Genomic DNA, 20,000 nt, shown 5'->3' on the forward strand with positions numbered 1-20,000 from the left:
CAGGCTCCTCTCTCCTCAATCTCCTGATTGATTGAACAGGGAATCATTAATCGGTTAGGATCAACCTTTGATGAAAATGTCATAATGTTGACTCTTGTTTTTGTTGTTGGCTTTGTTTTTGTTACCATAAATGGACAATGGAGTTATTTTTCACAGAAGCCAGTCTCTGTATAGCATGAGTCTTGGTCACTGTTAGCTAGCCTTGGGAGTAATAATAGTTGTCATTACAAGAGGTCGAAGTACTTTCACACAGCCGATGCAGTCCAATAAGACCTCATCTGTCCAATCAGACCTCCCCTTCACTAATGCAGCACCAGGACCGGGTCTATTTATAGGCCTGTGAGCGACGGAGGATGGCAGAATCGATTATCCAGACTGACTCGGACTCTACTTTCTTATGAGATGTTATTTAATGACTAGAGATGAAAATAGATAGACCTTGCTTGAGGAGCTGAGGGAAAGGATGGGTAGGAGTTCTTAAGGTTTGGGGATGGGGAAGAGGGGAAGAGGGTGGGGGAAAGGTATTGTAGGCTATGGTGTTTTCAAAGGTTTTTAGAAAATAGCAATGGTAACAATAGTATTAGTAATATATTGTAATAAATAATATAATAAGTATAATAACATTTGAGGTCAGTATAGTAATGTTGATTTGCCTATTGCTGGGGACTATATGGCTATTTGCCTATAACCTTTGACTTTGACTTTTTAACCTTTGACTCTATAAGCAGTTTCAAGTAAACCAACTACACTAATTTGACACAAAATAAATGTACTGCTTGCCCATAGAATCCATACAATCTCAGTGGAAACTTGTGAGCACCCACTGTCAGAGGGCTCCTGAAGATCATCTCTATTTTATTCTATTCTATCGTGTTATATGCAGAAAGTTCAGGTGATATAAGCCTGGTCAAACAGCCATAGAATTCCACAAAATAAGAATGACTGAGCTGTACTCTTTCTTGTGGGGTGCTCGGTGGTTCTGTCTCTGAGTTGCTCTTGTGTTGCATACATACTTCAGTACGGTAGGTGGCGCCAAACCTTCCAATTGAAGGATTAGCCGCCACCACTAAAGCCAGAGGAAGAGACGCTCTGTAACAGGACGTTACGTCAGATTGAGCTACAAACAACCTCTTCAATTCAGCTCTTCATGAGAAAATTGAGAAGCATCTCGTATATTCTAGAATAACCCTTGGTCACCCGAGGGGGATATCGACGCGATATCAGTTTATCAGGGGGAAAGTGGGACAGACGAAGGTAACAGCAAGGTAATCTCACTACGTTTCGCATTGTTGCAGGTGGGCAATATCAATATCCCTCTGATGCTGAACCTGAGAGGCTAGCCTGGGTTAGCTAGCCTGGGTTAGCTGTGAGGCTTTAGCATCTGACAGCGACGCACGGTAGCGGATGATGGGTTTCAGTTAGCCTTTGTTAGCAGTAGTAGCTAACCTTTCTGGATGTGGGGGGCACGGACTGTTGTGTGATTAGCCAGCCGGAGAGGTCTGAAACATTAGCCTCGGTGCCATCAGGCCACTTAGCCAGAGGGTTTTTAGTCAGCTACTTAGCTAGTTGCGTATATATCACCGTGACTTGTCGTGTTAAATATCGCAACTTCGCCACAACTGACTGCTGCAACATCAACAGTGATGCGGCGCGTCTGGGAACCACCTCCAGCTCGTGACGTTAGAATTATAAGGTTCTATCTCCATTTTTGTCAAAATTGAGTTTTTTACATAATCTGATCCATTAGGTGTTTATTAATGCCTGTGTGGTGTTATTTTTAAAATGTTGACATTTTTGGAGTTAAAACATAATGGAATGTAAAAACTTTGACGCTCAATATCTCTGAACTGCCCTAAACGGAGATAGAACCTTATAATTCTAAACGCACGAGCTATGCTTTTTTTTTGTCAACAAATTAGCTCCAGCTTTAGTTTAGTCAACTACCTGTGTTCCACTTTGTTGTCAGTAGGTGACCTTAGAATGATAAGGTTCTATCTCCGTTTAGGGCAGTTCTGAGATATTGAGCTTCAAAGTTTTGACATTCCATTATGTTTTGTGAGATGGAACCTTTGTATTTTATGAATTACTAACTCAAAAATGTCAACATTTTAAAAAATAACACCACACAGGCATTAATAAACACCTAATGGATCAGATTATGTAAAAAACTCAATTTTGACAAAAATTGAGATAGAACCTTATAATTCTAACGTCACCAGTAGTTAAAGTCATTCATAATGGAATTATGGATACAGCTATACCAGCATGCTGCCTCCTTCTTCTAAGCTGGTTTCGTAAGACCTGTATTATTAATTGATAAAGCGGTTGACCTGCTGTCCCCTCCCAGCCCCTGAGCCTCTACGCCCCCCAGCTGTCGCTCACACAGTCCCAGACAGACATAGTTAACAGGTTACCAAACTAAACTGCCCCCAGGAAGAGTCGTGGATTAACCCCTTATCCTGGTGCAGCGCTGCCTAAACCTCGACATACTTAAGCAGAGGCGTCTTTGCTGCGAGGTGTTGATGCTTTTTTGTTGTACCTGTTACAGCTGGAAATGAGCCATGTAGGCTTAAAGCTGCTCCGTTACTGCACGGTTAATGAATGGGGACTGGACTGTCCCACGAAATGATACACTAAACTCAAACCTATCATTTTGGTTCCCCTCTTGGAGGATTAGGTAAATGCACAGGTACTGCAGCAAAGTCAAAGAAAGATGACACAACGTGTTTTTTTTGTGTTCCTTACAGGTTGACAAGTCGGGAACAAGTTCGACAAAACCATGGTGGAATACTACCAGATATTAGGAGTGCAAAGACATTCGTCTCCAGAAGACATTAAAAAAGCGTAAGTTTAAAAGTGTGTTGTTGTCAATAGTACTAGTGTACAAACATGAGGTATGCAGTACAATTAATGGTAAAAGAAAAAAGAAAAAAAGTAGCCGTCTCTTTATAGCACCATATAGCACTTCATTTAATTTCATCTTTTGTCAGAATTGCTACACATGTAGGCTACTTAAGTAGAATATACAGAAGTAGTAGGCTAGATTGTTGATTAGGACTGCTCTCCTTATCACAACATGTCTTTTGCCATTTACATGCATTTCCCTACTTCCAGGTACAGAAAACTGGCTCTGAAATGGCATCCAGATAAGAATCCTGATAACAAGGAGGAGGCAGAGAAAAAATTCAAAGAGTTGTCTGAGGCATATGAAGTTCTATCAGATGGTAAGTTCTGACTTGGTTTGTAATACAAAAAATGCAAACCCCACCGTTTTGGGGGCCCATCGAGTGTGCTGGACTAGATGATTGAAGCACACCTCAAGCTCAAGGGATTGTTTAAGTTAATTAAGTTTATTAAGTTGAAGGGCATTTTACATGGTCACAATACACTGTGTACAATAGATAGAAACACACACGCATGCACACAGGATACAACGCTAAAAACGGCACTTACAAAACAAAGTTACATTTCCTTCCATTGTGTCAACTGTTGAAAGTTAGTGTGATTTGAAGTGTTCACATTCTGTTGTAGCCAACAAGAGGACCACGTACGACCGTTATGGCAAAGAAGGCCTGTCGGCAAACAATGGCGGAGGCGGTATGTTCCTTTAAAGATTAAAACCCCTATTTGATAAATTGCACATTTTTAAATCTTTACAGTCCTTTTGTGGTGGAAACTGTGTCATGTTTATAGTGGGAACATTTCTAAAAATGTCTCTCCTAAACTGGTGTTAATGATGTCCACTGATTGCAGTATTACTGTTGGTCATGTCCTGTCTAATGTGATGTCATTTAAAGGAGGACCCTACCACAACGGCGATCACTTCGGTCAAGGCTTCCAGTTCCGCAACCCAGAAGACGTCTTTAGGGAGTTCTTTGGGGGTCGAGATCCGTTTGCTGATTTCTTTGGTGAGTATAGTTTTCGGTGGACCACTTCTGGAAGTACTGTGGTCCTCTGTGGCTTAGTTGATCGAGCATGGCGCTGACAACGCTTAGATTGTGGGTTCGTTTCCCACATATGTACTGAAAAATGTATGCGCTCACTGCAATGTAAGTTGCTTCGGATAAAATGGCATATATTGTTTTACTGTATATTGACCATGAATGAATGAATGAATGAATGAATGAATGAATGAATGAATGAATGAATGGACTTTATTGAATGAGTTACATTGTGTGTTCGTTCTGGTCTGGTGTTTCAGTTCCTTGTTTAGGACATCACGATGTCACGATGCCCTACCATCTGTCAGTCTCGGCTCAGTGACCTGACAGTTTCACAGCACTAAGATCATTTTCCCCCCATTTTTCATCGACTGCTATGTACCGAAGAAGCTCATATATAGTGCTGCTACAAAGCTTTCAGGAAACTTCCCCTTAATTGGCTTACGGTACTAGCTTGTCACTGCCAGTGCCAGTGGTTGGAAGTGATGTTGAACTGAAACTAGATGACTGAGCGGTTCTTCCAGGGAGATTCATGGGCTGGAGAGACAGACCATCAGTCAGTGGTCGACGTTCACAGAGCAGGGAAGACAGGGGTGAGAAGGAGAACCCCATACTTTGTCATGCAGGGTCGGTCATAAACCAGATAACATATGAGGTGTAAGGCCCTTTATTGATTCCCAAATGGGTTTCAGACGCCCACAACAATGAACATAGAAAATAGAAATAGACCAACACAGTATTAATGGATGAAACCAGGACAGCACAATAACTCTTTTTCTCTTTATTTTTCCTCCTCTGGCAGGTGGTGACCCGTTTGGTGATGAGTTCTTCGGGGGGGGCCGGAGGCACTCAAGAGGGGTGAGCAGGAGCAGGACGGGGGGTCCGTTCTTCGGGGGTTTCGGTGGTTTCCCTCCCTTCGGTGCCGGTTTTGGAGCCTTTGATCCTGGTGAGAGACCCGGACCAGTGGTCCCACGTGTCTATGGGCCGCTTTCACAGACAAGACTTAAGACTAGTCCTGGACTAAATCACACTTTCAATCTCATTGAAGATGCTTTTTAGTCGTCTGTGCAGCCGGACCAATATGTCTCCTTGAGACATTTATTTTCTGTGACTGTGTGGCGACATTCACAATGCCTTCCTAGAGTAATATGTTGATCCTACAGTATATTCTGTACAGACATTTGTCTCAAATGCACTCATTGCCTCCTCTCTCTCTCTCTCGCTCTCTCTCCCTCCCTCCCTCTCTCTCCCTCTCTCCCTCCCTCCCTCTCTCTCCCTCCTTCCCTCTCTCTCCCTCCCTCTCTCTCCCTCCCTCCCTCTCTCCCTCTGTGTGTTCCTTGACAGGCTTCTCCTCGTTCGGACACATGGGCCAAATGGGTCACATGGGCCATATGGGTCATATGAATCACATGGGTCACCTCGGCGGGGGCCACGGTGGCGGGGGGTTCACGTCCTTCTCCTCCTCCTCCTTTGGCGGCGGCGGGGGCGGGGGCGGGGGAGGGATGGGGGGTAACTTCCGCTCCGTGTCCACCTCCACCAAATTCATCAACGGCAGGAAAATTACAACCAAAAGGTAGGCCTCGTCGCTTTCACACCTCTCTGTGAAAATGATCCTTTCTGTTGAACTTGTATTTTCCTGTATGGAAGTTCACAAACATTGGCATACTTCTCAAAGCCATTTGCTTCAAGTAAGTTACAGTTTTACACAATCTCATGTCGTTTTTCCTACAGGATTTTGTAAAACTGTGGCACGTGGACGACGTATATATATATATATATTTAAAAAAATAGTGAACCTAAATATTCCCCCCAAAAAACTGTGCTAAAAATACTTTCGGTTCGTTATGAGACTATGGCAGGCCAAATTAGACTATGGCGGCCCGCCACAGTCTCGTCTATGTATGGGGAAACACTGTCTCACGACCCAAACCAAACCTCCCCCCCCTCCCCTTTGTTGCCTACCTCCCTCCTTCAGAATTGTGGAGAACGGACAGGAGCGGGTAGAGGTGGAGGAAGACGGACAGTTAAGATCTTTAACCATCAATGGTAAGGAACAACTACTACGGCTGGACAACAAGTAGAGTGTCCCAGCCTGGAGCTTTACCCAGCACAAACTTGAGCTCAAGAAAACAATGTTACCATTGTTTGGATGTATGTACTTCTGTTTTTATTTGATCTTTTTATTTTTATTTTATCCCCTCCCCTTCCCCCTTGTCAGGCGTCTCTGTAGGTAGTTCAAAAGTGTCCATTATTAGATAGATGATAATTTTTCTATGCATTTTTTTGTTAATGTATTTATAAGACGGAGCTGTGTGTGTAATAACTGGCTCAGGAGGGCGTTTTACCTGCGTTTATTTGGGACCATGGTGTGATATTAGGACCAGAGAATTTCTTATGTTGAAAATACTGTACTGTCTTTCTGTATGCACTCCGCTTTGTCGCAGTTTCTCTCTCTCCCTCTCTTTTTCTCTCTCTCTCTCTCTCTCTCTCTCTCTCTCTCTCTCTCTCTCTCTCTTCTCTCTCTCTCTCTCTCTCTCTCTTTCTCTCTCTCCATGGGCGCTTTGCCTTCGTTAGTGTGTTTTTGGACAAGGAACGCATTGTGCATTTGGATAAAGCATGACCTTGCTTTTTTCATATGGATATTGAATAGAGTGTTGAACTGGAAAAAAACTTAGCCTAACCCCCCCTTGCTTTACAAACCCTGTTTACGATCTGAATGCTTGTCTAACCTTTGTTAGTGACATGTCATTTGTACATTCTGGTAGATTGTGTTTATAATGCTACCTAATTTGTTCTAATACCAAGTGTTTGTTTTTTTGTTTTGTTCTTTTAAGCATGTATGCCAATAAATGTTGAGTCTTAATGTTATGATCGCATTACCATGCACAAACTATGGATTCATTATATAAATGATATATGAATATACAAGGAATTTTGTGTACTTTGTAAAACAATTTGAAATCAATAAATACGAATTTCATCCTTTTTTTGGGGGATGTGGCAGTCTTGGGTTTGAGTGTGCTGTTTTCATTCTTAATAGAATAAACCACGTGTCTTGCTTTGAGTTGCAAGGTAGTGCTTTGGCTTGGCTAACCAGGGAGAGATTCTTCCATGCATGCACTGACACTAACTGCATTATGGCCTTCAATATTCTTCCTCTTGCATGAAACATCCGTGCCACGTTCTGTAATGTAAATAATACTTTATATAGTCTTCATCTAATGAAGTCTTTGTCAGTAGATGGCAGTGTTTCCATGCCCTTCCTGCTTGCCAATCCGAGTCGTGTGTATAAACGTCTCTCCATGTGTGTTATGTGAACCTGACCCACAGAGATGTCTTTGACAGACCATTTGACCAATGTGGTTCAGCAGTGGAGGCTAGTGGAGGTAGAAATCAGAGGATGGGCTCATTGGAATGCATCTCATTCCGTTCCATGCATTACTATGAACACGTCCTCCGATTTCTGCCTCCACTGTAGTACATACAGTTGTACTTAATTGTTAAGTCTAAGCTGCTGCATGATGTAGAGTTTCACCACACATTGATAAACCCGAAACCTCCGTTGGATCTCTTGGTCTTCTGTCATTGTTCTGAGGTCGTCATATCTCAGTCTTTCACTCCAGGTGCGCGTTACAGTCAAATGTCGAGTGTGATAGAAGTAATGCATATATAAAATAAGCATTCTAGAACAGTATGTGCCTTATTGATTAGGCCCCCGTTCTGTCAGCAATGCTCAAGCAAGAGTTCCCCTAGTATGTCTATGGAGATGTAGTGGAGAGTAGAGGGTATATGAAGACAGCCAGGTTACCCCCCTGCCCCCAACCGATAACATTCCCATCCTTCTCCCCCACCCCAGGAGAGCCTAGTACCAGTACAGGTGCCGTTGAGGGGCGCAGACAACAACCAGCACACACCTCCAGACCCCTCCCTCCTCCCCATACTACCCCAGGCTCCACAGCCCAAGGGGACAGGGGCAGACACCCAGCAGCACATACCTCCCAGCACCTGCCTCATCCTCCTCACCCAAAGACCTCCTCCTCTTCCCCCCACAGTCTCCCCGGAGACACAGAGGAGGGGCGGAGCCCAGGTTGGAACTCTTTCTTGCACACTCGGAATGAGATTTGAATCAAAGCAACTTTATTTACACACATGAACTAGTCTTAGATACAGTAACTGTAGCATCGGAGCAAAATAGCACTCAGTTAGTTGAAAAGTGGAAGAAATAATGACAAGGAACAATGATCAACGTGATATAATTTATTTATAGATTGTGGTGGAAAAAAAGTCAGACAACTTGTACTTATTATGTCACATACTGTTGATGTATAGTTTAGTGGCAACCTGTCCTTTACGTTACAGTATGTTTGTATTCTCAGGACACAGTGACCTGAAGAGGAAGAGATGCCCAATGCCCACAGAGGACACCAAGAAGAGAAAAACATGAAATACCCACACACACACCCACGCGCACACACGCGTACACACACACACACACATCAGCACAGAGTTGTAACCGTAACCGAACATTTAATTCATACACTTTTACTTTAGGCTATAGTTATATGATGATGAGTACAAGGATGTTTGAAGGACACTTGAATATGCGGAGGTCAAAGCGCTACAGCAAGCATGCACACATAAATCATTTTATAATACTTATTACGATACTGAATATTCTATAACAACCCCCCAAAAATTAAAAAAACCCAGACAGACTGATGTTAGTATTTGAAACGAGTTGGATTTAGCTTCTTCCACTTTCACGAATAACCTATTCGATCGGTTCCATCATACCAGCCAGGGAAAACTGAATCAAACTGAGCTGTATTTGAAAGTATTTGAAATGATTCGACTTACGGGTGGATTCCAGTCGTCCTTCCCTACTCCCTAGGTCCTATACCCTTGCCCCCATTCACCTGAATACAGCAGAGATTCAATAAGCCTGTATCAGTGCCCTCCACAGGTCTCTTGTACCAGATTGGAATCCTCCCTGTTCGACCCAGGTTGTTACTCTCTGGCTGCCACGGCGTTCAACAGGTCATTCCATCTACTGGTGGCATGAGACAGAGAGCGGGGCCCCCCCTCCCTCCGGGGGCCGTCCCCGAATCGCTGAGGACCGTCGTGGTCCTCGGCCTCGGAGCTGATCTCCATCTTCTCAACGATCAGCTTCAGCAGGTTGTGCTGCTTCTCCATGACGCTAGACATCTCCTTCAACCTGGAAGACGGATGGATGGACAGATGGATGGATGGATGAATGGACAGATGGCGATATGATCCACAGTATGTACTACTCAAAAGAATGAGTACTCAGTAGAACGGGATTTGATATACAATTGACCGATGATAGGCCTTTAGATAACAAATAAACTAACAAGATCATGCCCATGTTTGTGTAGTTGTTTTCATTGGCTGTTTAGTCCTTTTTCTAAAGTGTTCAATTACAGGTATGAAATTGTGTGTGTGTGTGATTTGAGTGTAGGAGCATGTGACTGGGTGGTTAGGCCCTCACCTGTACTTCTGCTTGCTGATCTCCCTCTCCAAAGGGGTGCACTGGGTTACCACACATTGGCGAGGCGTCACCACATCACTTCCCATACCCATAATATGGGACATATAGGTCTGTCAGAGAAATGTCAATGGAGATGGCTGGTTGGCAATTATTTTAACTCACTGATTCACCGCTCTTAAGATCAATTGAAAAATAATCCTGTATTAAAACCCTTTTAAAATTGTGTTTTGAGTGTTTGCTTCTTTGGTAAAAATGTACATATATTTTTTAAATAACCACCCACAATGTAATTTACAGTTTTTGCCCTGTGGGAGATTCCCACACATTAAGAATAGCCACATAAGTCTGGAAGTCTGTGGACAGTACACACGTTTCCACCAGCCTTGTTTGGATATTCTATAGTAGAGGTATGGTCCACCCTCTTCATGAACCAATATGGAAGCTTCTCCTCCAGGTTTGTGTGGAGGTCAATCTGTGGAATAGAGGGTTAAAAACAGGTTAAAATGCACTGATCTATAACCAAAGTCAAGTCAAGTACAGTGAAGAGTTTGAACTAGATAGATGTTTTCTGTCTTGTGTTTGTGTGTGTGTGTGTGTCCTATGCGTAGAATGTTCATGTCAATAAAGTTTGAACACGCTTGAAGCAGAATCATTCCACACCCACCTGCATTGCGATCTGTTTCAGGAGAGCGTTTTTCTGCACCTTTGCGATGTCACCAACAGCCAAACCAATCTACAGTCACACAAATGTATTCCTGTTAATCTAATTATGTACCTGTCATTGTTCAAAAGAGAGATGTTTTACTAACCTGTTATTATTCCATATTAAAGGGACAGTTCATTCAAACGTTAACGTCAATCAGTTGTTTTTAGACCTCATAATTAGTCATATCAAAAACAGCAGATGACAGATTTTTAACAATGCATTAAAAGAATTGTGTGAACTGCCCCTTTGAATAAATGGCTTCAAATGAAACGTACCAGTAGGTTCATCAGTAGGATGGGCACGAGGAGGACAAACCAGATCAAGACCACGTAGGTAAGTAAGGGGAAGGGCAGGCTGTTGTTCAGGTAGGGCTTCAGGAAGTTGTCTTGGTAGTTAATCTCTCCAGCCATCATCACAAATGTTTGCATCAGTGATAAAGTTAAGCCCGAGAAGTGATTCTGGAGACAAGAGGTACAATTATGTGCATTTGTATAGAATGTGATATGATGTGGCCTATTCATAGATACAGTATACAGGTTAAGGGCACATATGTTACATACAGACAGCACTTATATAGTGCCTTATTCCAAAGCACTTCACAATGGCCACTCATTCACCCTTTCACACACACATTCACACAGCAATGGAGGCAAGCTACCATGCAAGGCGCTGGCTCGCTCATTGGGAGTAATTTGGGGTTCAGTGTCTTGCACAAGGACACCTCGACATGTGGCTCTACCTCCTGAGCCACAGCCGCCACCGTACCACATACAGTGTGGTAGTGTTGGCCTAGTGGATAGTGAGTTGGACTGGTGATCAGGTCATATCCAGTTCAAAATCCCACCTGGGAACACCACCACTAGTGTGCCCTTGAGTAAGGCACTTAGCCCTAAATTACTCCAGGGAGACTCTCCCTGTAATCTCTAATTGTAAATTGCTTTGGATAAAAGCGTCTGCTAAATGATGTAAATGACATATGTGACACAGCCTGGTGAAAAGGTCCGCATGTCGGCAATTCTCAAGTCGCTCAAATGACCCAAAAAGTTCTTTAAAACGTTATTTTTTTGGGTGCATATTACGAAAGTTGAAGTGTTGAAGAGCCCACTCATATAACAAACAACAGTTTTGGGATCACTAAATACTTTGATTTATGTGTATGAATTTGAATGAATTTGATTCACTGTATCGTCTGCCGTAGGCTACTGGGTAAATGATACATGGCTTGTAAACAAATTTACGTTTTAGGACGTGGTCAAAAGCAAGGACTGTGATCATCTAATTATGTGTAGTTAGCATGTTTTTAGCATGTTGTACTAAACATGCAGTTAGATGTTCATAGCGATGTTTCTTCTTAGCTGATAGCTACTAGCAGCTGTTTTGCATGTGTTTTGATTCAGAGCGAGTTTCTCCGCTATTTGGTTTGAGGTGTACCAACATTCAAATAAGCATATCTTCTTCAACTAAGCTTACAATCTGATTCATAATCAGATTTTTTTTTTAAAGATGACCTTGCCCTACTTGAGGACTTTCTCACCAGACCCTGTCACATATGTAGTAATAGATACACTCACCAAACACTTTATTAGGAACACTATACTAATACTGGGTAGGGCCTCCGTTTGCTATCAAAACAGCCTCAATTCTTCGTGGCATTGAGTCCACAAGATGTTGAAAACATTCCTTTGAGATTCTGGTCCATGATGACATGATTCGATTTTTCAAGTGCACTTTCAAGCAGTGAATCTCTGATTCAACCTCATCCCAAAGGTGTTCTATTGGATTCAGATCCGGTGACTGGGAAGGCCGCTGAAGAACACTGAACTCATTGTCATGTTCATGAAACCAGTTTGAGACGACTTTTGCTTTGTGACATGGTGCATTATCATGCTGGAAGTAGCCATTAGAAGATAGGTACAATATGGCCATGAAGGGATGCACATGGTCAACAACAATAGTCAAATAGGCTGTGGCATTCAAGTGATGATTATTAGGTATTAATGGGCCGTAGAGTGTGGCGAGAAAATATTCCCCACACCATTACACCACCTCCATGAATGCAAAGGTGTACAGGTGTTTTTAATAAAGTGTTCAGTGAGTGTTAATGCCACTTCGACTATTTTGTAATGCTAAGACTACATTAAGGACTATGCTCAGGCTACTATAAACTTACCTTGTCGATCATTAAGGCGTAGAAAGACAGAGAAAACGCGAGTATCAGGTAAAAAAAGAGAGCGATGATGCTCAGCAGAGTGTTGGCGATCTCTTGGAACATCACCACGTAGATTCCAAAACGCGGAAACCTGTGGACCAGCAACCAGTTCAACTGTTATAATTAACAACAAACACTTACATTTTTCCACATATCATTAAAGAAATAGATCTCTCACTCCTTGAGGATCTATTATCGCGGGTAGAGTAGCTTGCCCTAAGGGGGTATCTCACGACCTACGTAGAAGTGTAAAGTGCGAGACCCCTTACGTAGGCTACGTAAGCTACGCACGTAAATTCGCCGCAGAACTTTAAATCGGCCTTTACACAGGAACATCTTCCATCCCTAGACGTTGACAGTATCGTTTGCCTTCTGTAAAAATCCTAACCCTAACCGTAACTTCTGTAAAATCCTCTTTGTACCGCTGTAGATAGAGGAGGAAGTTCATCCAGCACAGCAGAACAGCCAGCGCCCCAGCCTCCCAGTGCCAGGTTCCTGCGGAGTTCAGCAGGAGAGGAATCACAAACAGCAGACAGCTTACGGCAGCGGTCCAGTCCAACGCGTTGCTGGGGTCACGGAAGTACCTGGAACCCTGCAGCAACAACAACAACAACAACAACAACAACAACAACAACAACATTTTCAATGTATTCAAATATCATCACGAATGTCATTGCCATAATACAGATAATTGAGGGGAAATTAAGCTCTGTCTGCATACAATGCATACAATAGAATAAAGAATAGAATAACATTTTTATTTTTTTATTTAATAGAATATTTAATAGAATAGAATAGAAGAGTATAGAATATAAAACAGAGGACCTGTTGATAGATCTGCGCGAACTCCTTGCCCACTGCGTACAGGTTCATAGCCAGGACCAGGAACATGCAGGTGGTGATCAGGTAGCATTGCTGAGAGGAAGGAGGAGGTGTTACAGAACTAAGTGTGAGGAGAGACAGACCAGACTCCACTAATCAGGGGAGGCTGGTGGAGGTAGAAATCGGTGGGTCGGCTCATTGTAATGCATGGAATGGAATTCAATGAGCCTGTCCTCCGATTTCTACCTCCACTGCATCTAATGCTACCACCCTGAATTCAATCAATTGCAGATAGTGGTTTCCTGCGGTGTGTTTGATTTCCACAGCAGATTGTGTCCCAGTTGTGTTACACTTGATTCTACTGCGGAAATGTAAACACCCTGCGGACGGCCCTTATCTGAGCCTCCACTCCTCGCAGGGGAGGCCGGTGGAGGTAGGAGTCGGAAGACGGGCTCATTGTAATGCACGGAACGGAATGAGGAACGAATACACCATTCCTCATTCCGTTCCATGGATTCTACCTCCACCGGCCTCCCCTGACTCCTACCGCACCTTGTCGAGGGTATTGGTGACCATGGTGATGGAGGTGGTGTTGCCTGCGGTGTTGAGCACAGGCCTCAGGTTGAGGATGAGGTGTGTGAGAGGAAGCAGGCCCATGGAGTACATAGCCAGGTTCAGCATGTGGGCTTTCACACCGTACGCTTTCCTGGAGAGAGAAAAGACACTTGTTTGTTCCGTTTACATTTGACATTTTTGGCATTTTAGCAGAAGCCTTTATCCAAAGCGACTTAGTAAAGTAAGTGAATCATTTATCCACCAGTCGTAGCAGGAAAAAGTAATCTATGCTCAGGCCTGGGGCAATTGGCAGTCGTCGTGCTAGGGTTAGGGTTAGGGTTAGTCTTTTTACATTTTTAAATGATTTTATTTGTTGAGTATGGGTGAGATCCCCGGTCATGGCATACAGGGCTAGGCTTTATCTCAGCGGGCTAACACTCGTACATGGGTTAGAACACAGGTGGCTTTGATTTATATTGTGGGACAGTCTAGAAGAGGGTCAGGATGGTGATTTCCATGTGTAATATTTATTCTTTTTTTTCTGTACAGTGTCCTTGAGTTTGAGAAAAGCGCTTTTAAATTAAATCTATTATTATTATTTATTATTAATAAAGCAGTCCATGATCACTCACCATTTCATTGACAAATACTTTCTGCATACTGGATGGGTCAGGAGATCGATGCGATTTTTCACCATTAACTGGTAAAAAAAACAGTAACAACAACAACAACAACAGCAACATCAGATTATTCAATATCTCATGAATTACATCATCATACGTCATGTAAAACACAACAGATACTTACATTCAGAGTAACAAGAGGCTTGAAGGTTTTGTTGACTTTCTCAAGTTTTACAAACTGCATGGGAACCTGGAGGTACCTGAAGTCGTACTCAACCTGTTGATTATGAATGGCATTTATTTCAGAATCAGAATCAGAATTGCTTTTATTACATCTAATGTACGGGTAAAATTATTAGGTTCAGGTTCTTCGACATTGACATTGCAACAGAATACAAAATCAAGAATAATAGAATAAAGTAAAATAAGTAAGGTAATTAATAAATAAATAAAAAGTAGAATAAGGTAATATAAAGTGATGGTAGTTGTACTACAGCAGGACCAGTCGTACTGCAGTAGAACAGTGCAAACATGCTGTGCAGGTTACAATGAGATAAAATGAGATTTATTTACAGTACATTGTCCATTAGATATTACATATGAGGGACGTATGACATTAGGCCTGCATACTTGACCTGAATGTTTGTTAGAATGGCCAAATCAATTTCAGCTTTACTAAATTCTGAATTCTAAGAAAGCCATATCAGACAGAGGATAGAGATGACAGGCTTACATAGTAGTTGGGAGAGTTAACATCATGATCTGACGCCTTCACACACATGTCCAAAAGGATCTGTAGAGAGAACATAGCACCTGTTTGAATGCACCTCTGTAACACGTTACTTCAAGTACATAGTTAAGTGTTTATAATGCGTTGTAAGCGTGAATGTCTGCATTGTAAAGTCGAATACCATGACCACTAATGACTTAGCCCTTCTAACAACTCCAGCTGTGAAAGGGTTTGGTGTCCATGCATTCATGACACCAGCAGAACTGTACTGTAAGTATTGTTTGTTTGGGTTTGGTACAGCGTAACTGACCTTGAAGGATTCTGGTAGAAACTCGATCATGTCCAGGACTACACAACGTCTGGGTGACCCAGGTTGGAATTTTAGCATAGCCTCTTCGCATCTGAAACACACACGTTTACAATAATAAATCAATAAATACAATCAAAGGTAGCCTATACTATACTTAATTGCTTAACTACTATAGTTAATCACAATAACAGGCTAAGATTAATCACAACAGGAGATACAGGGAGAAATAATTGAGATTAGAATCTTGTCCAACATTCTGAGAGCCTCCATTGTTACTGAGACTGCTAGGGAACTTTCAGAACTTGCGAAGAACAACAACAAGATACCAGGAGGAGGTTTGAGTCTCGTCCTGAGGTGTTGACAGTCATGGACTGACCTCTCGCTCTGTGCGACAACATCGGCGGTGTCCTTCCTCCCGCCGAGCACAGCCTCGTGCATGAAAGAGGCGTAGTTCTTGTTGAGGACCATCTTGGCTCCTCGGTTCAACAGCAGCTTCACAGCAGAGGAGCGGCCCTCTTTAGCGGCTATATGCATCGCTGTGTTCTGGAGAGGCAGGGTTTTATCATGGTAAAAAAATAAAATAACGTAATTTTATTTTCTCTGGGGCAGTCCCACTCATATTTAACATTTTATTGGACAGATATAGTGAAGACAGACAGGAAAGTAAGGAGAAGAAGGGTCCGCATTCGAACCCATGCTGACATGGGCATACTGTATGTGTGCACTGTAGACCACGGTGCTAGACCACTGGACCACCCCAGGCCACCCCATGTCATTTTCAAAATTTGTATTAATCCTTTATTTAACCAGGGTAGTCATATTGAGACAGTTAGCCTCTTTTTCAAATGGAACATCATGACTGCCATGATACAACAATAATATGACCAATTGGATTGAATTATTAGATAGAGGGATTGTGTGTCTATTGTGTGTCTGTCTATGGAATACATCATTTGCACGTCAAGGGAGCCAGCTGATTCCCTCAGTGATGAAAAAACAATCAACGGGTCAAGACGCTTCTTTCCCAACCATTGATGGTTTAGAGGGGAAAGGGGAAATGAAGAAGAGAGAAATCAGACCCCATCTTCATCAGTCTTGTCTAACAGTTTGATGTTGGAAGCCAGCAGGGTGTTCATGGTCTGCGTGTAGCCCTCCGAAGCAGCGTGGTGCAGACACGTCCAGCCTATATAATCACTGCATAGACACGCACACACGCACACACGCACACACACACACACACACACACACACACACACGCATGCACGCACACACGCACACAGTCACATATGACATTTTGTTGAAAAAGAAATAACCTATTAAATGCAATTTTAGTGGTGCATTGGTACTGTGTTTTGCGTGTGTGTTTTTGTGTTTGTAAGTGCCTGTGGGTGTGTTTATGAGTACAGGCGTGTGTATGTGTCTATGAGTCCCTACCTGCTTGTCTGTGTATGTGTGTGTTTGTGTGTGCGTGCGTGCGTGCCTGCCTACGTGTGTGGGTGTGTATGTTCGTGCATGCCTGTGTGTGTGTGTGTGTGTGTGTGTGTATCTACAGTACCTGTGGATCAGAGCTCCCCTCTTCAGCAGGAGTTCCACCACTTTGACGTGACCGTTGCAGGACGCCAGGTGGAGGGGGGTCCTCCCTCGTTCATCTCCTTCGTTTAGCAGACGAGTGTTGGTCATGCTATCTAGGAGTCTGTGACACGTGTTGATTCTCCCATACCTCAAATTTAAAACGAATCGATATTTTATCTATTAAACCATTGAGATTTCACTCCACAGTGTAGATCATGAATGGATGAGGTTACACCTTAACTGTCCCTCCTGAGACCTCTCCATCCCCTACCCCCTCTACTACAAATAATAATAATAATAATAATAATAATAATAATAATAATAAACCAATGGCCCCTGGCCTGAGCATAGATTACTTTTTGTTGCGATGACTGATGGATAGATGATTCACTTACATATAGACAAATGCATTTGTTGCTTTGGATAAAGGCGTTTGCTAAATGCCAAAATATTTTAATGTAAATGTAATGTTAATGGATGGGCTAATAGAGGTTTGAATGTGTCAATTTAGTCCACTCACTCAGCTGCAAAGTGCAGAGCAGATTTCTTCTGTTTGCACTTGTGGTCCAGAGAGACATTGAGTCCCAGCATGTTGTTGACAGAGTCAGCGACCCCCAGTTTGCAGGCATAGTGTAGGGGTGTACAGCCATCGAGGTCCTCCGCAGCCAACAGCTCTTTCACACTCTGGGGGCAGGAAACAACCTCACCACCACTGTCATCTCAAATGTTGACTGTTTTTGTTTATAGAATGGTTTGTGAACAGATGGTTGTAAACAGTATGTCACACCACCTACAGCATCTTAGAGAGCCACAAGAAAATAAGTGTTTGTGATAGTCTATCCGGTGGAGGCTGGTGGAGGTAGAAATCGGACGACAGGGCTCATTGTAATGCATGGAACGGAATGAGGATGTATGTAATGTAATGTATGTAATGTAATGTATGTAATGTATCAGTGTGTGATACCTTTCCTAATTCCATTTCATGGATTGCAATGTGTTCGTCCTCCGATGTTTACCTCCACCAGTCTCCCCTGATCTACATGGTCCCAGTACAGAGTCTACTGTAACAAACTGATAAGTGTTGACGTTGCCTTTACGCCCCACTAGGTGGCAGTAATGCACTACCTGTTCGTCTTGACCAACGTTGCGAGATCATCCTTTCAAATTTGCAGTACTCCGACAACTTTATGAAACCTCAAACCATGAATCCTGAGGTCATTCTAACTAGATGCTTTATCATTCATATGGAAAATTCTGACAGGGACATTCATCACAACAGGTATCAGGGGAGGCTTATGGAGGTAGGACAGGCTTATTGTAGTGTATGGAACGGAATGAGGGACGGTATCAAACACGTGTTTTACACCATTCCGAATTCCGTTCCATGCATTACAATGAGCCCGTCCTCTGATCTCTGCCTCCGCCAGCCTCCCCTGACAGGCACATATTTCATGAGTCCCTACCTGCAGGACTTCAGCAGACAGGTTCTTGAGACCTTTGGGCTGCATAATGGACAGATGGAGGAAATTGCAGCCTGACTTGTCCTTTATTTTGATATTAGCGCCTGGAATTTAAATGGATATAATTAGTCTCTGTGATATAGTCTACATTTCTAATTATTTAAAAACACAGTGTTCTTTGATGTCATATTCGATAAGGAACCGCGTTTTCTGTTGAGTCTTGAGATTGAAGGTGGTTCCAGTCCACTGCACAGCAAACCTGCGTTTAATTAGCTTGATTGTGTTTGCCTGGTGCAGTTGAATCAATGCAATAGTCCTAAAAAGCCTGTCCATCTGACACTCCAGGTATGCTATTTTCTATTTAAAATAATATTTAAATGTAAATATTTAAATTCAAATACTATATGACCCAGATCTGGTATAGGCTACAGTAGTGTAAACTATACAATAATTGTATTGTATCTCTGGGGGGTATTCCTTCAATGTCGCTAAAGGGAAATCCAGGCTTATCCTATCTGGAACTCACCGTGTGCCAGTAGAAGGGCCACTGTTCTCCACGCTCCGCTGCTAGTGGCCAGCAGCAGGGGGCTGTGACCCTTACAGTCAACGAAGTTGATGTCTGCCCCCTGGAGGACAGCAAACACTGGGTTTATATGCCCAATAGCTTGTTAGTAAAAACATATTTACAGACTGCCACCCAGTTTCAGGTCTCTTATCCAGTTTAGTGATCACTCACTTTTGATATGAGGTATTCAGCCAATTCAACGTGGTCAAATATGGTTGACCTGTGGATGACAGAGTAAACATAACAACAGTTAGTGCAAAACCATTTCATATGTCTGTCTTTTCGGTAAAAAAACACATGTTTTTTTCACATGATCTCATCCAATCACAGAACTGTACATCTTACTTATGCAGCGGCGTTTGGCAGGCTCCGTCCGTGATGTCGATGACATCACAGACCTTATTGTAGGCCGACAGCATGAGATGGACCGCCGCCGTCGCTCCCTGGATACAGGCGAAGTGGAGGGGTGTGGACTTGTCACACTGTTGGGACAGAAACACAAAAGATATGTCACGGATTACGACGACTCCAATTTGAAACCATGTCTGGGAATTACAGGGCATTTGTTGCCTTTGATTAGATTCGAGAGGTTTGGTTGGATCTTGCAGGGTCTCCTGGGGCTGTAACATGAACTGATAATGTAGAAATAATGGATGCGTGCGTGATAAGTGTTGTTACTTACCGCATCCTCTTAACCCAGACAAGCCATGCTCGCTGTCTGTCCATTGTAATGGATGTCGCATCGGTAGGAGGGGCTCATTGTAATGCATGGAACAGAATGATGGATGGTGGACCATTCCTCACTCCGTTCCGTGCATTACAATGAACCCATCCTCTGTTCTCCGCCTCCACCAGCCTCCCCTGGCACAGAGAGAGACTAACCTGTTGTTGGTCGACCCTGGCTCCCTTTTCTATACATAGTCTGATAACCTCCAGGTTCCCCCCCCGGACAGCCAGGTGGAGGGGACTGCAGTAGGACTTGTCCACATAGTTCACTT

The 20,000-nt window shown here is 43.0% G+C and overlaps 2 protein-coding genes across 2 annotated transcripts in view; one reads left to right on the forward strand and one right to left on the reverse strand.

Moving 5' to 3' along the window:
• The first annotated feature begins 1,163 nt into the window (after positions 1-1,163).
• dnajb6a (DnaJ heat shock protein family (Hsp40) member B6a) lies at positions 1,164-8,933 on the forward strand. Its single transcript, XM_080546517.1, has 10 exons — positions 1,164-1,265; positions 2,748-2,844; positions 3,115-3,224; positions 3,532-3,597; positions 3,798-3,908; positions 4,744-4,887; positions 5,286-5,514; positions 5,917-5,987; positions 7,798-8,028; positions 8,318-8,933. The coding sequence occupies exons 2-10, from the start codon at positions 2,780-2,782 to the stop codon at positions 8,383-8,385; spliced, it is 1,095 nt and encodes a 364-aa protein (XP_080402643.1). The 5' UTR covers positions 1,164-1,265; positions 2,748-2,779; the 3' UTR covers positions 8,386-8,933.
• Positions 8,934-20,000, reverse strand: part of trpa1a (transient receptor potential cation channel, subfamily A, member 1a) — a gene marked incomplete at its 5' end in the record, with an annotated part of 15,124 nt that continues 4,057 nt past the window's right edge. Inside the window, 21 exons of the mRNA XM_080546911.1 lie at positions 8,934-9,156; positions 9,451-9,560; positions 9,821-9,922; positions 10,115-10,183; positions 10,432-10,614; positions 12,327-12,456; positions 12,788-12,957; positions 13,191-13,280; positions 13,740-13,893; positions 14,375-14,442; positions 15,099-15,158; positions 15,406-15,496; positions 15,782-15,948; positions 16,485-16,599; positions 16,961-17,125; positions 17,498-17,661; positions 18,441-18,541; positions 18,964-19,063; positions 19,174-19,222; positions 19,348-19,484; positions 19,885-20,000. The exon at positions 19,885-20,000 is cut by the window's right edge and continues 30 nt beyond it. Of these exons, the coding sequence (XP_080403037.1) occupies positions 8,949-9,156; positions 9,451-9,560; positions 9,821-9,922; positions 10,115-10,183; positions 10,432-10,614; positions 12,327-12,456; positions 12,788-12,957; positions 13,191-13,280; positions 13,740-13,893; positions 14,375-14,442; positions 15,099-15,158; positions 15,406-15,496; positions 15,782-15,948; positions 16,485-16,599; positions 16,961-17,125; positions 17,498-17,661; positions 18,441-18,541; positions 18,964-19,063; positions 19,174-19,222; positions 19,348-19,484; positions 19,885-20,000 (2,549 nt within the window). The 3' untranslated portion in view covers positions 8,934-8,948. The remainder of the gene's footprint in view (positions 9,157-9,450; positions 9,561-9,820; positions 9,923-10,114; positions 10,184-10,431; positions 10,615-12,326; positions 12,457-12,787; positions 12,958-13,190; positions 13,281-13,739; positions 13,894-14,374; positions 14,443-15,098; positions 15,159-15,405; positions 15,497-15,781; positions 15,949-16,484; positions 16,600-16,960; positions 17,126-17,497; positions 17,662-18,440; positions 18,542-18,963; positions 19,064-19,173; positions 19,223-19,347; positions 19,485-19,884) is intronic.

This window comes from Nansenia antarctica (genome assembly GCF_963989245.1).
Source record: "Nansenia antarctica genome assembly, chromosome: 16".
NCBI classification, from domain to species: Eukaryota; Metazoa; Chordata; class Actinopteri; order Argentiniformes; family Microstomatidae; genus Nansenia; species Nansenia antarctica.

Excerpts from the sequence above, each read along its gene's own strand:
- dnajb6a (XM_080546517.1), top strand. The coding sequence starts at position 2,780 with ATGGTGGAATACTACCAGATATTAGGAGTGCAAAGACATTCGTCTCCA. Across the intron at positions 3,598-3,797 it reads GGCAAACAATGGCGGAGGCG|GAGGACCCTACCACAACGGC; the intron begins GTATGTTCCTTT and ends TGTCATTTAAAG. Across the intron at positions 3,909-4,743 it reads TCCGTTTGCTGATTTCTTTG|GTGGTGACCCGTTTGGTGAT; the intron begins GTGAGTATAGTT and ends CTCCTCTGGCAG.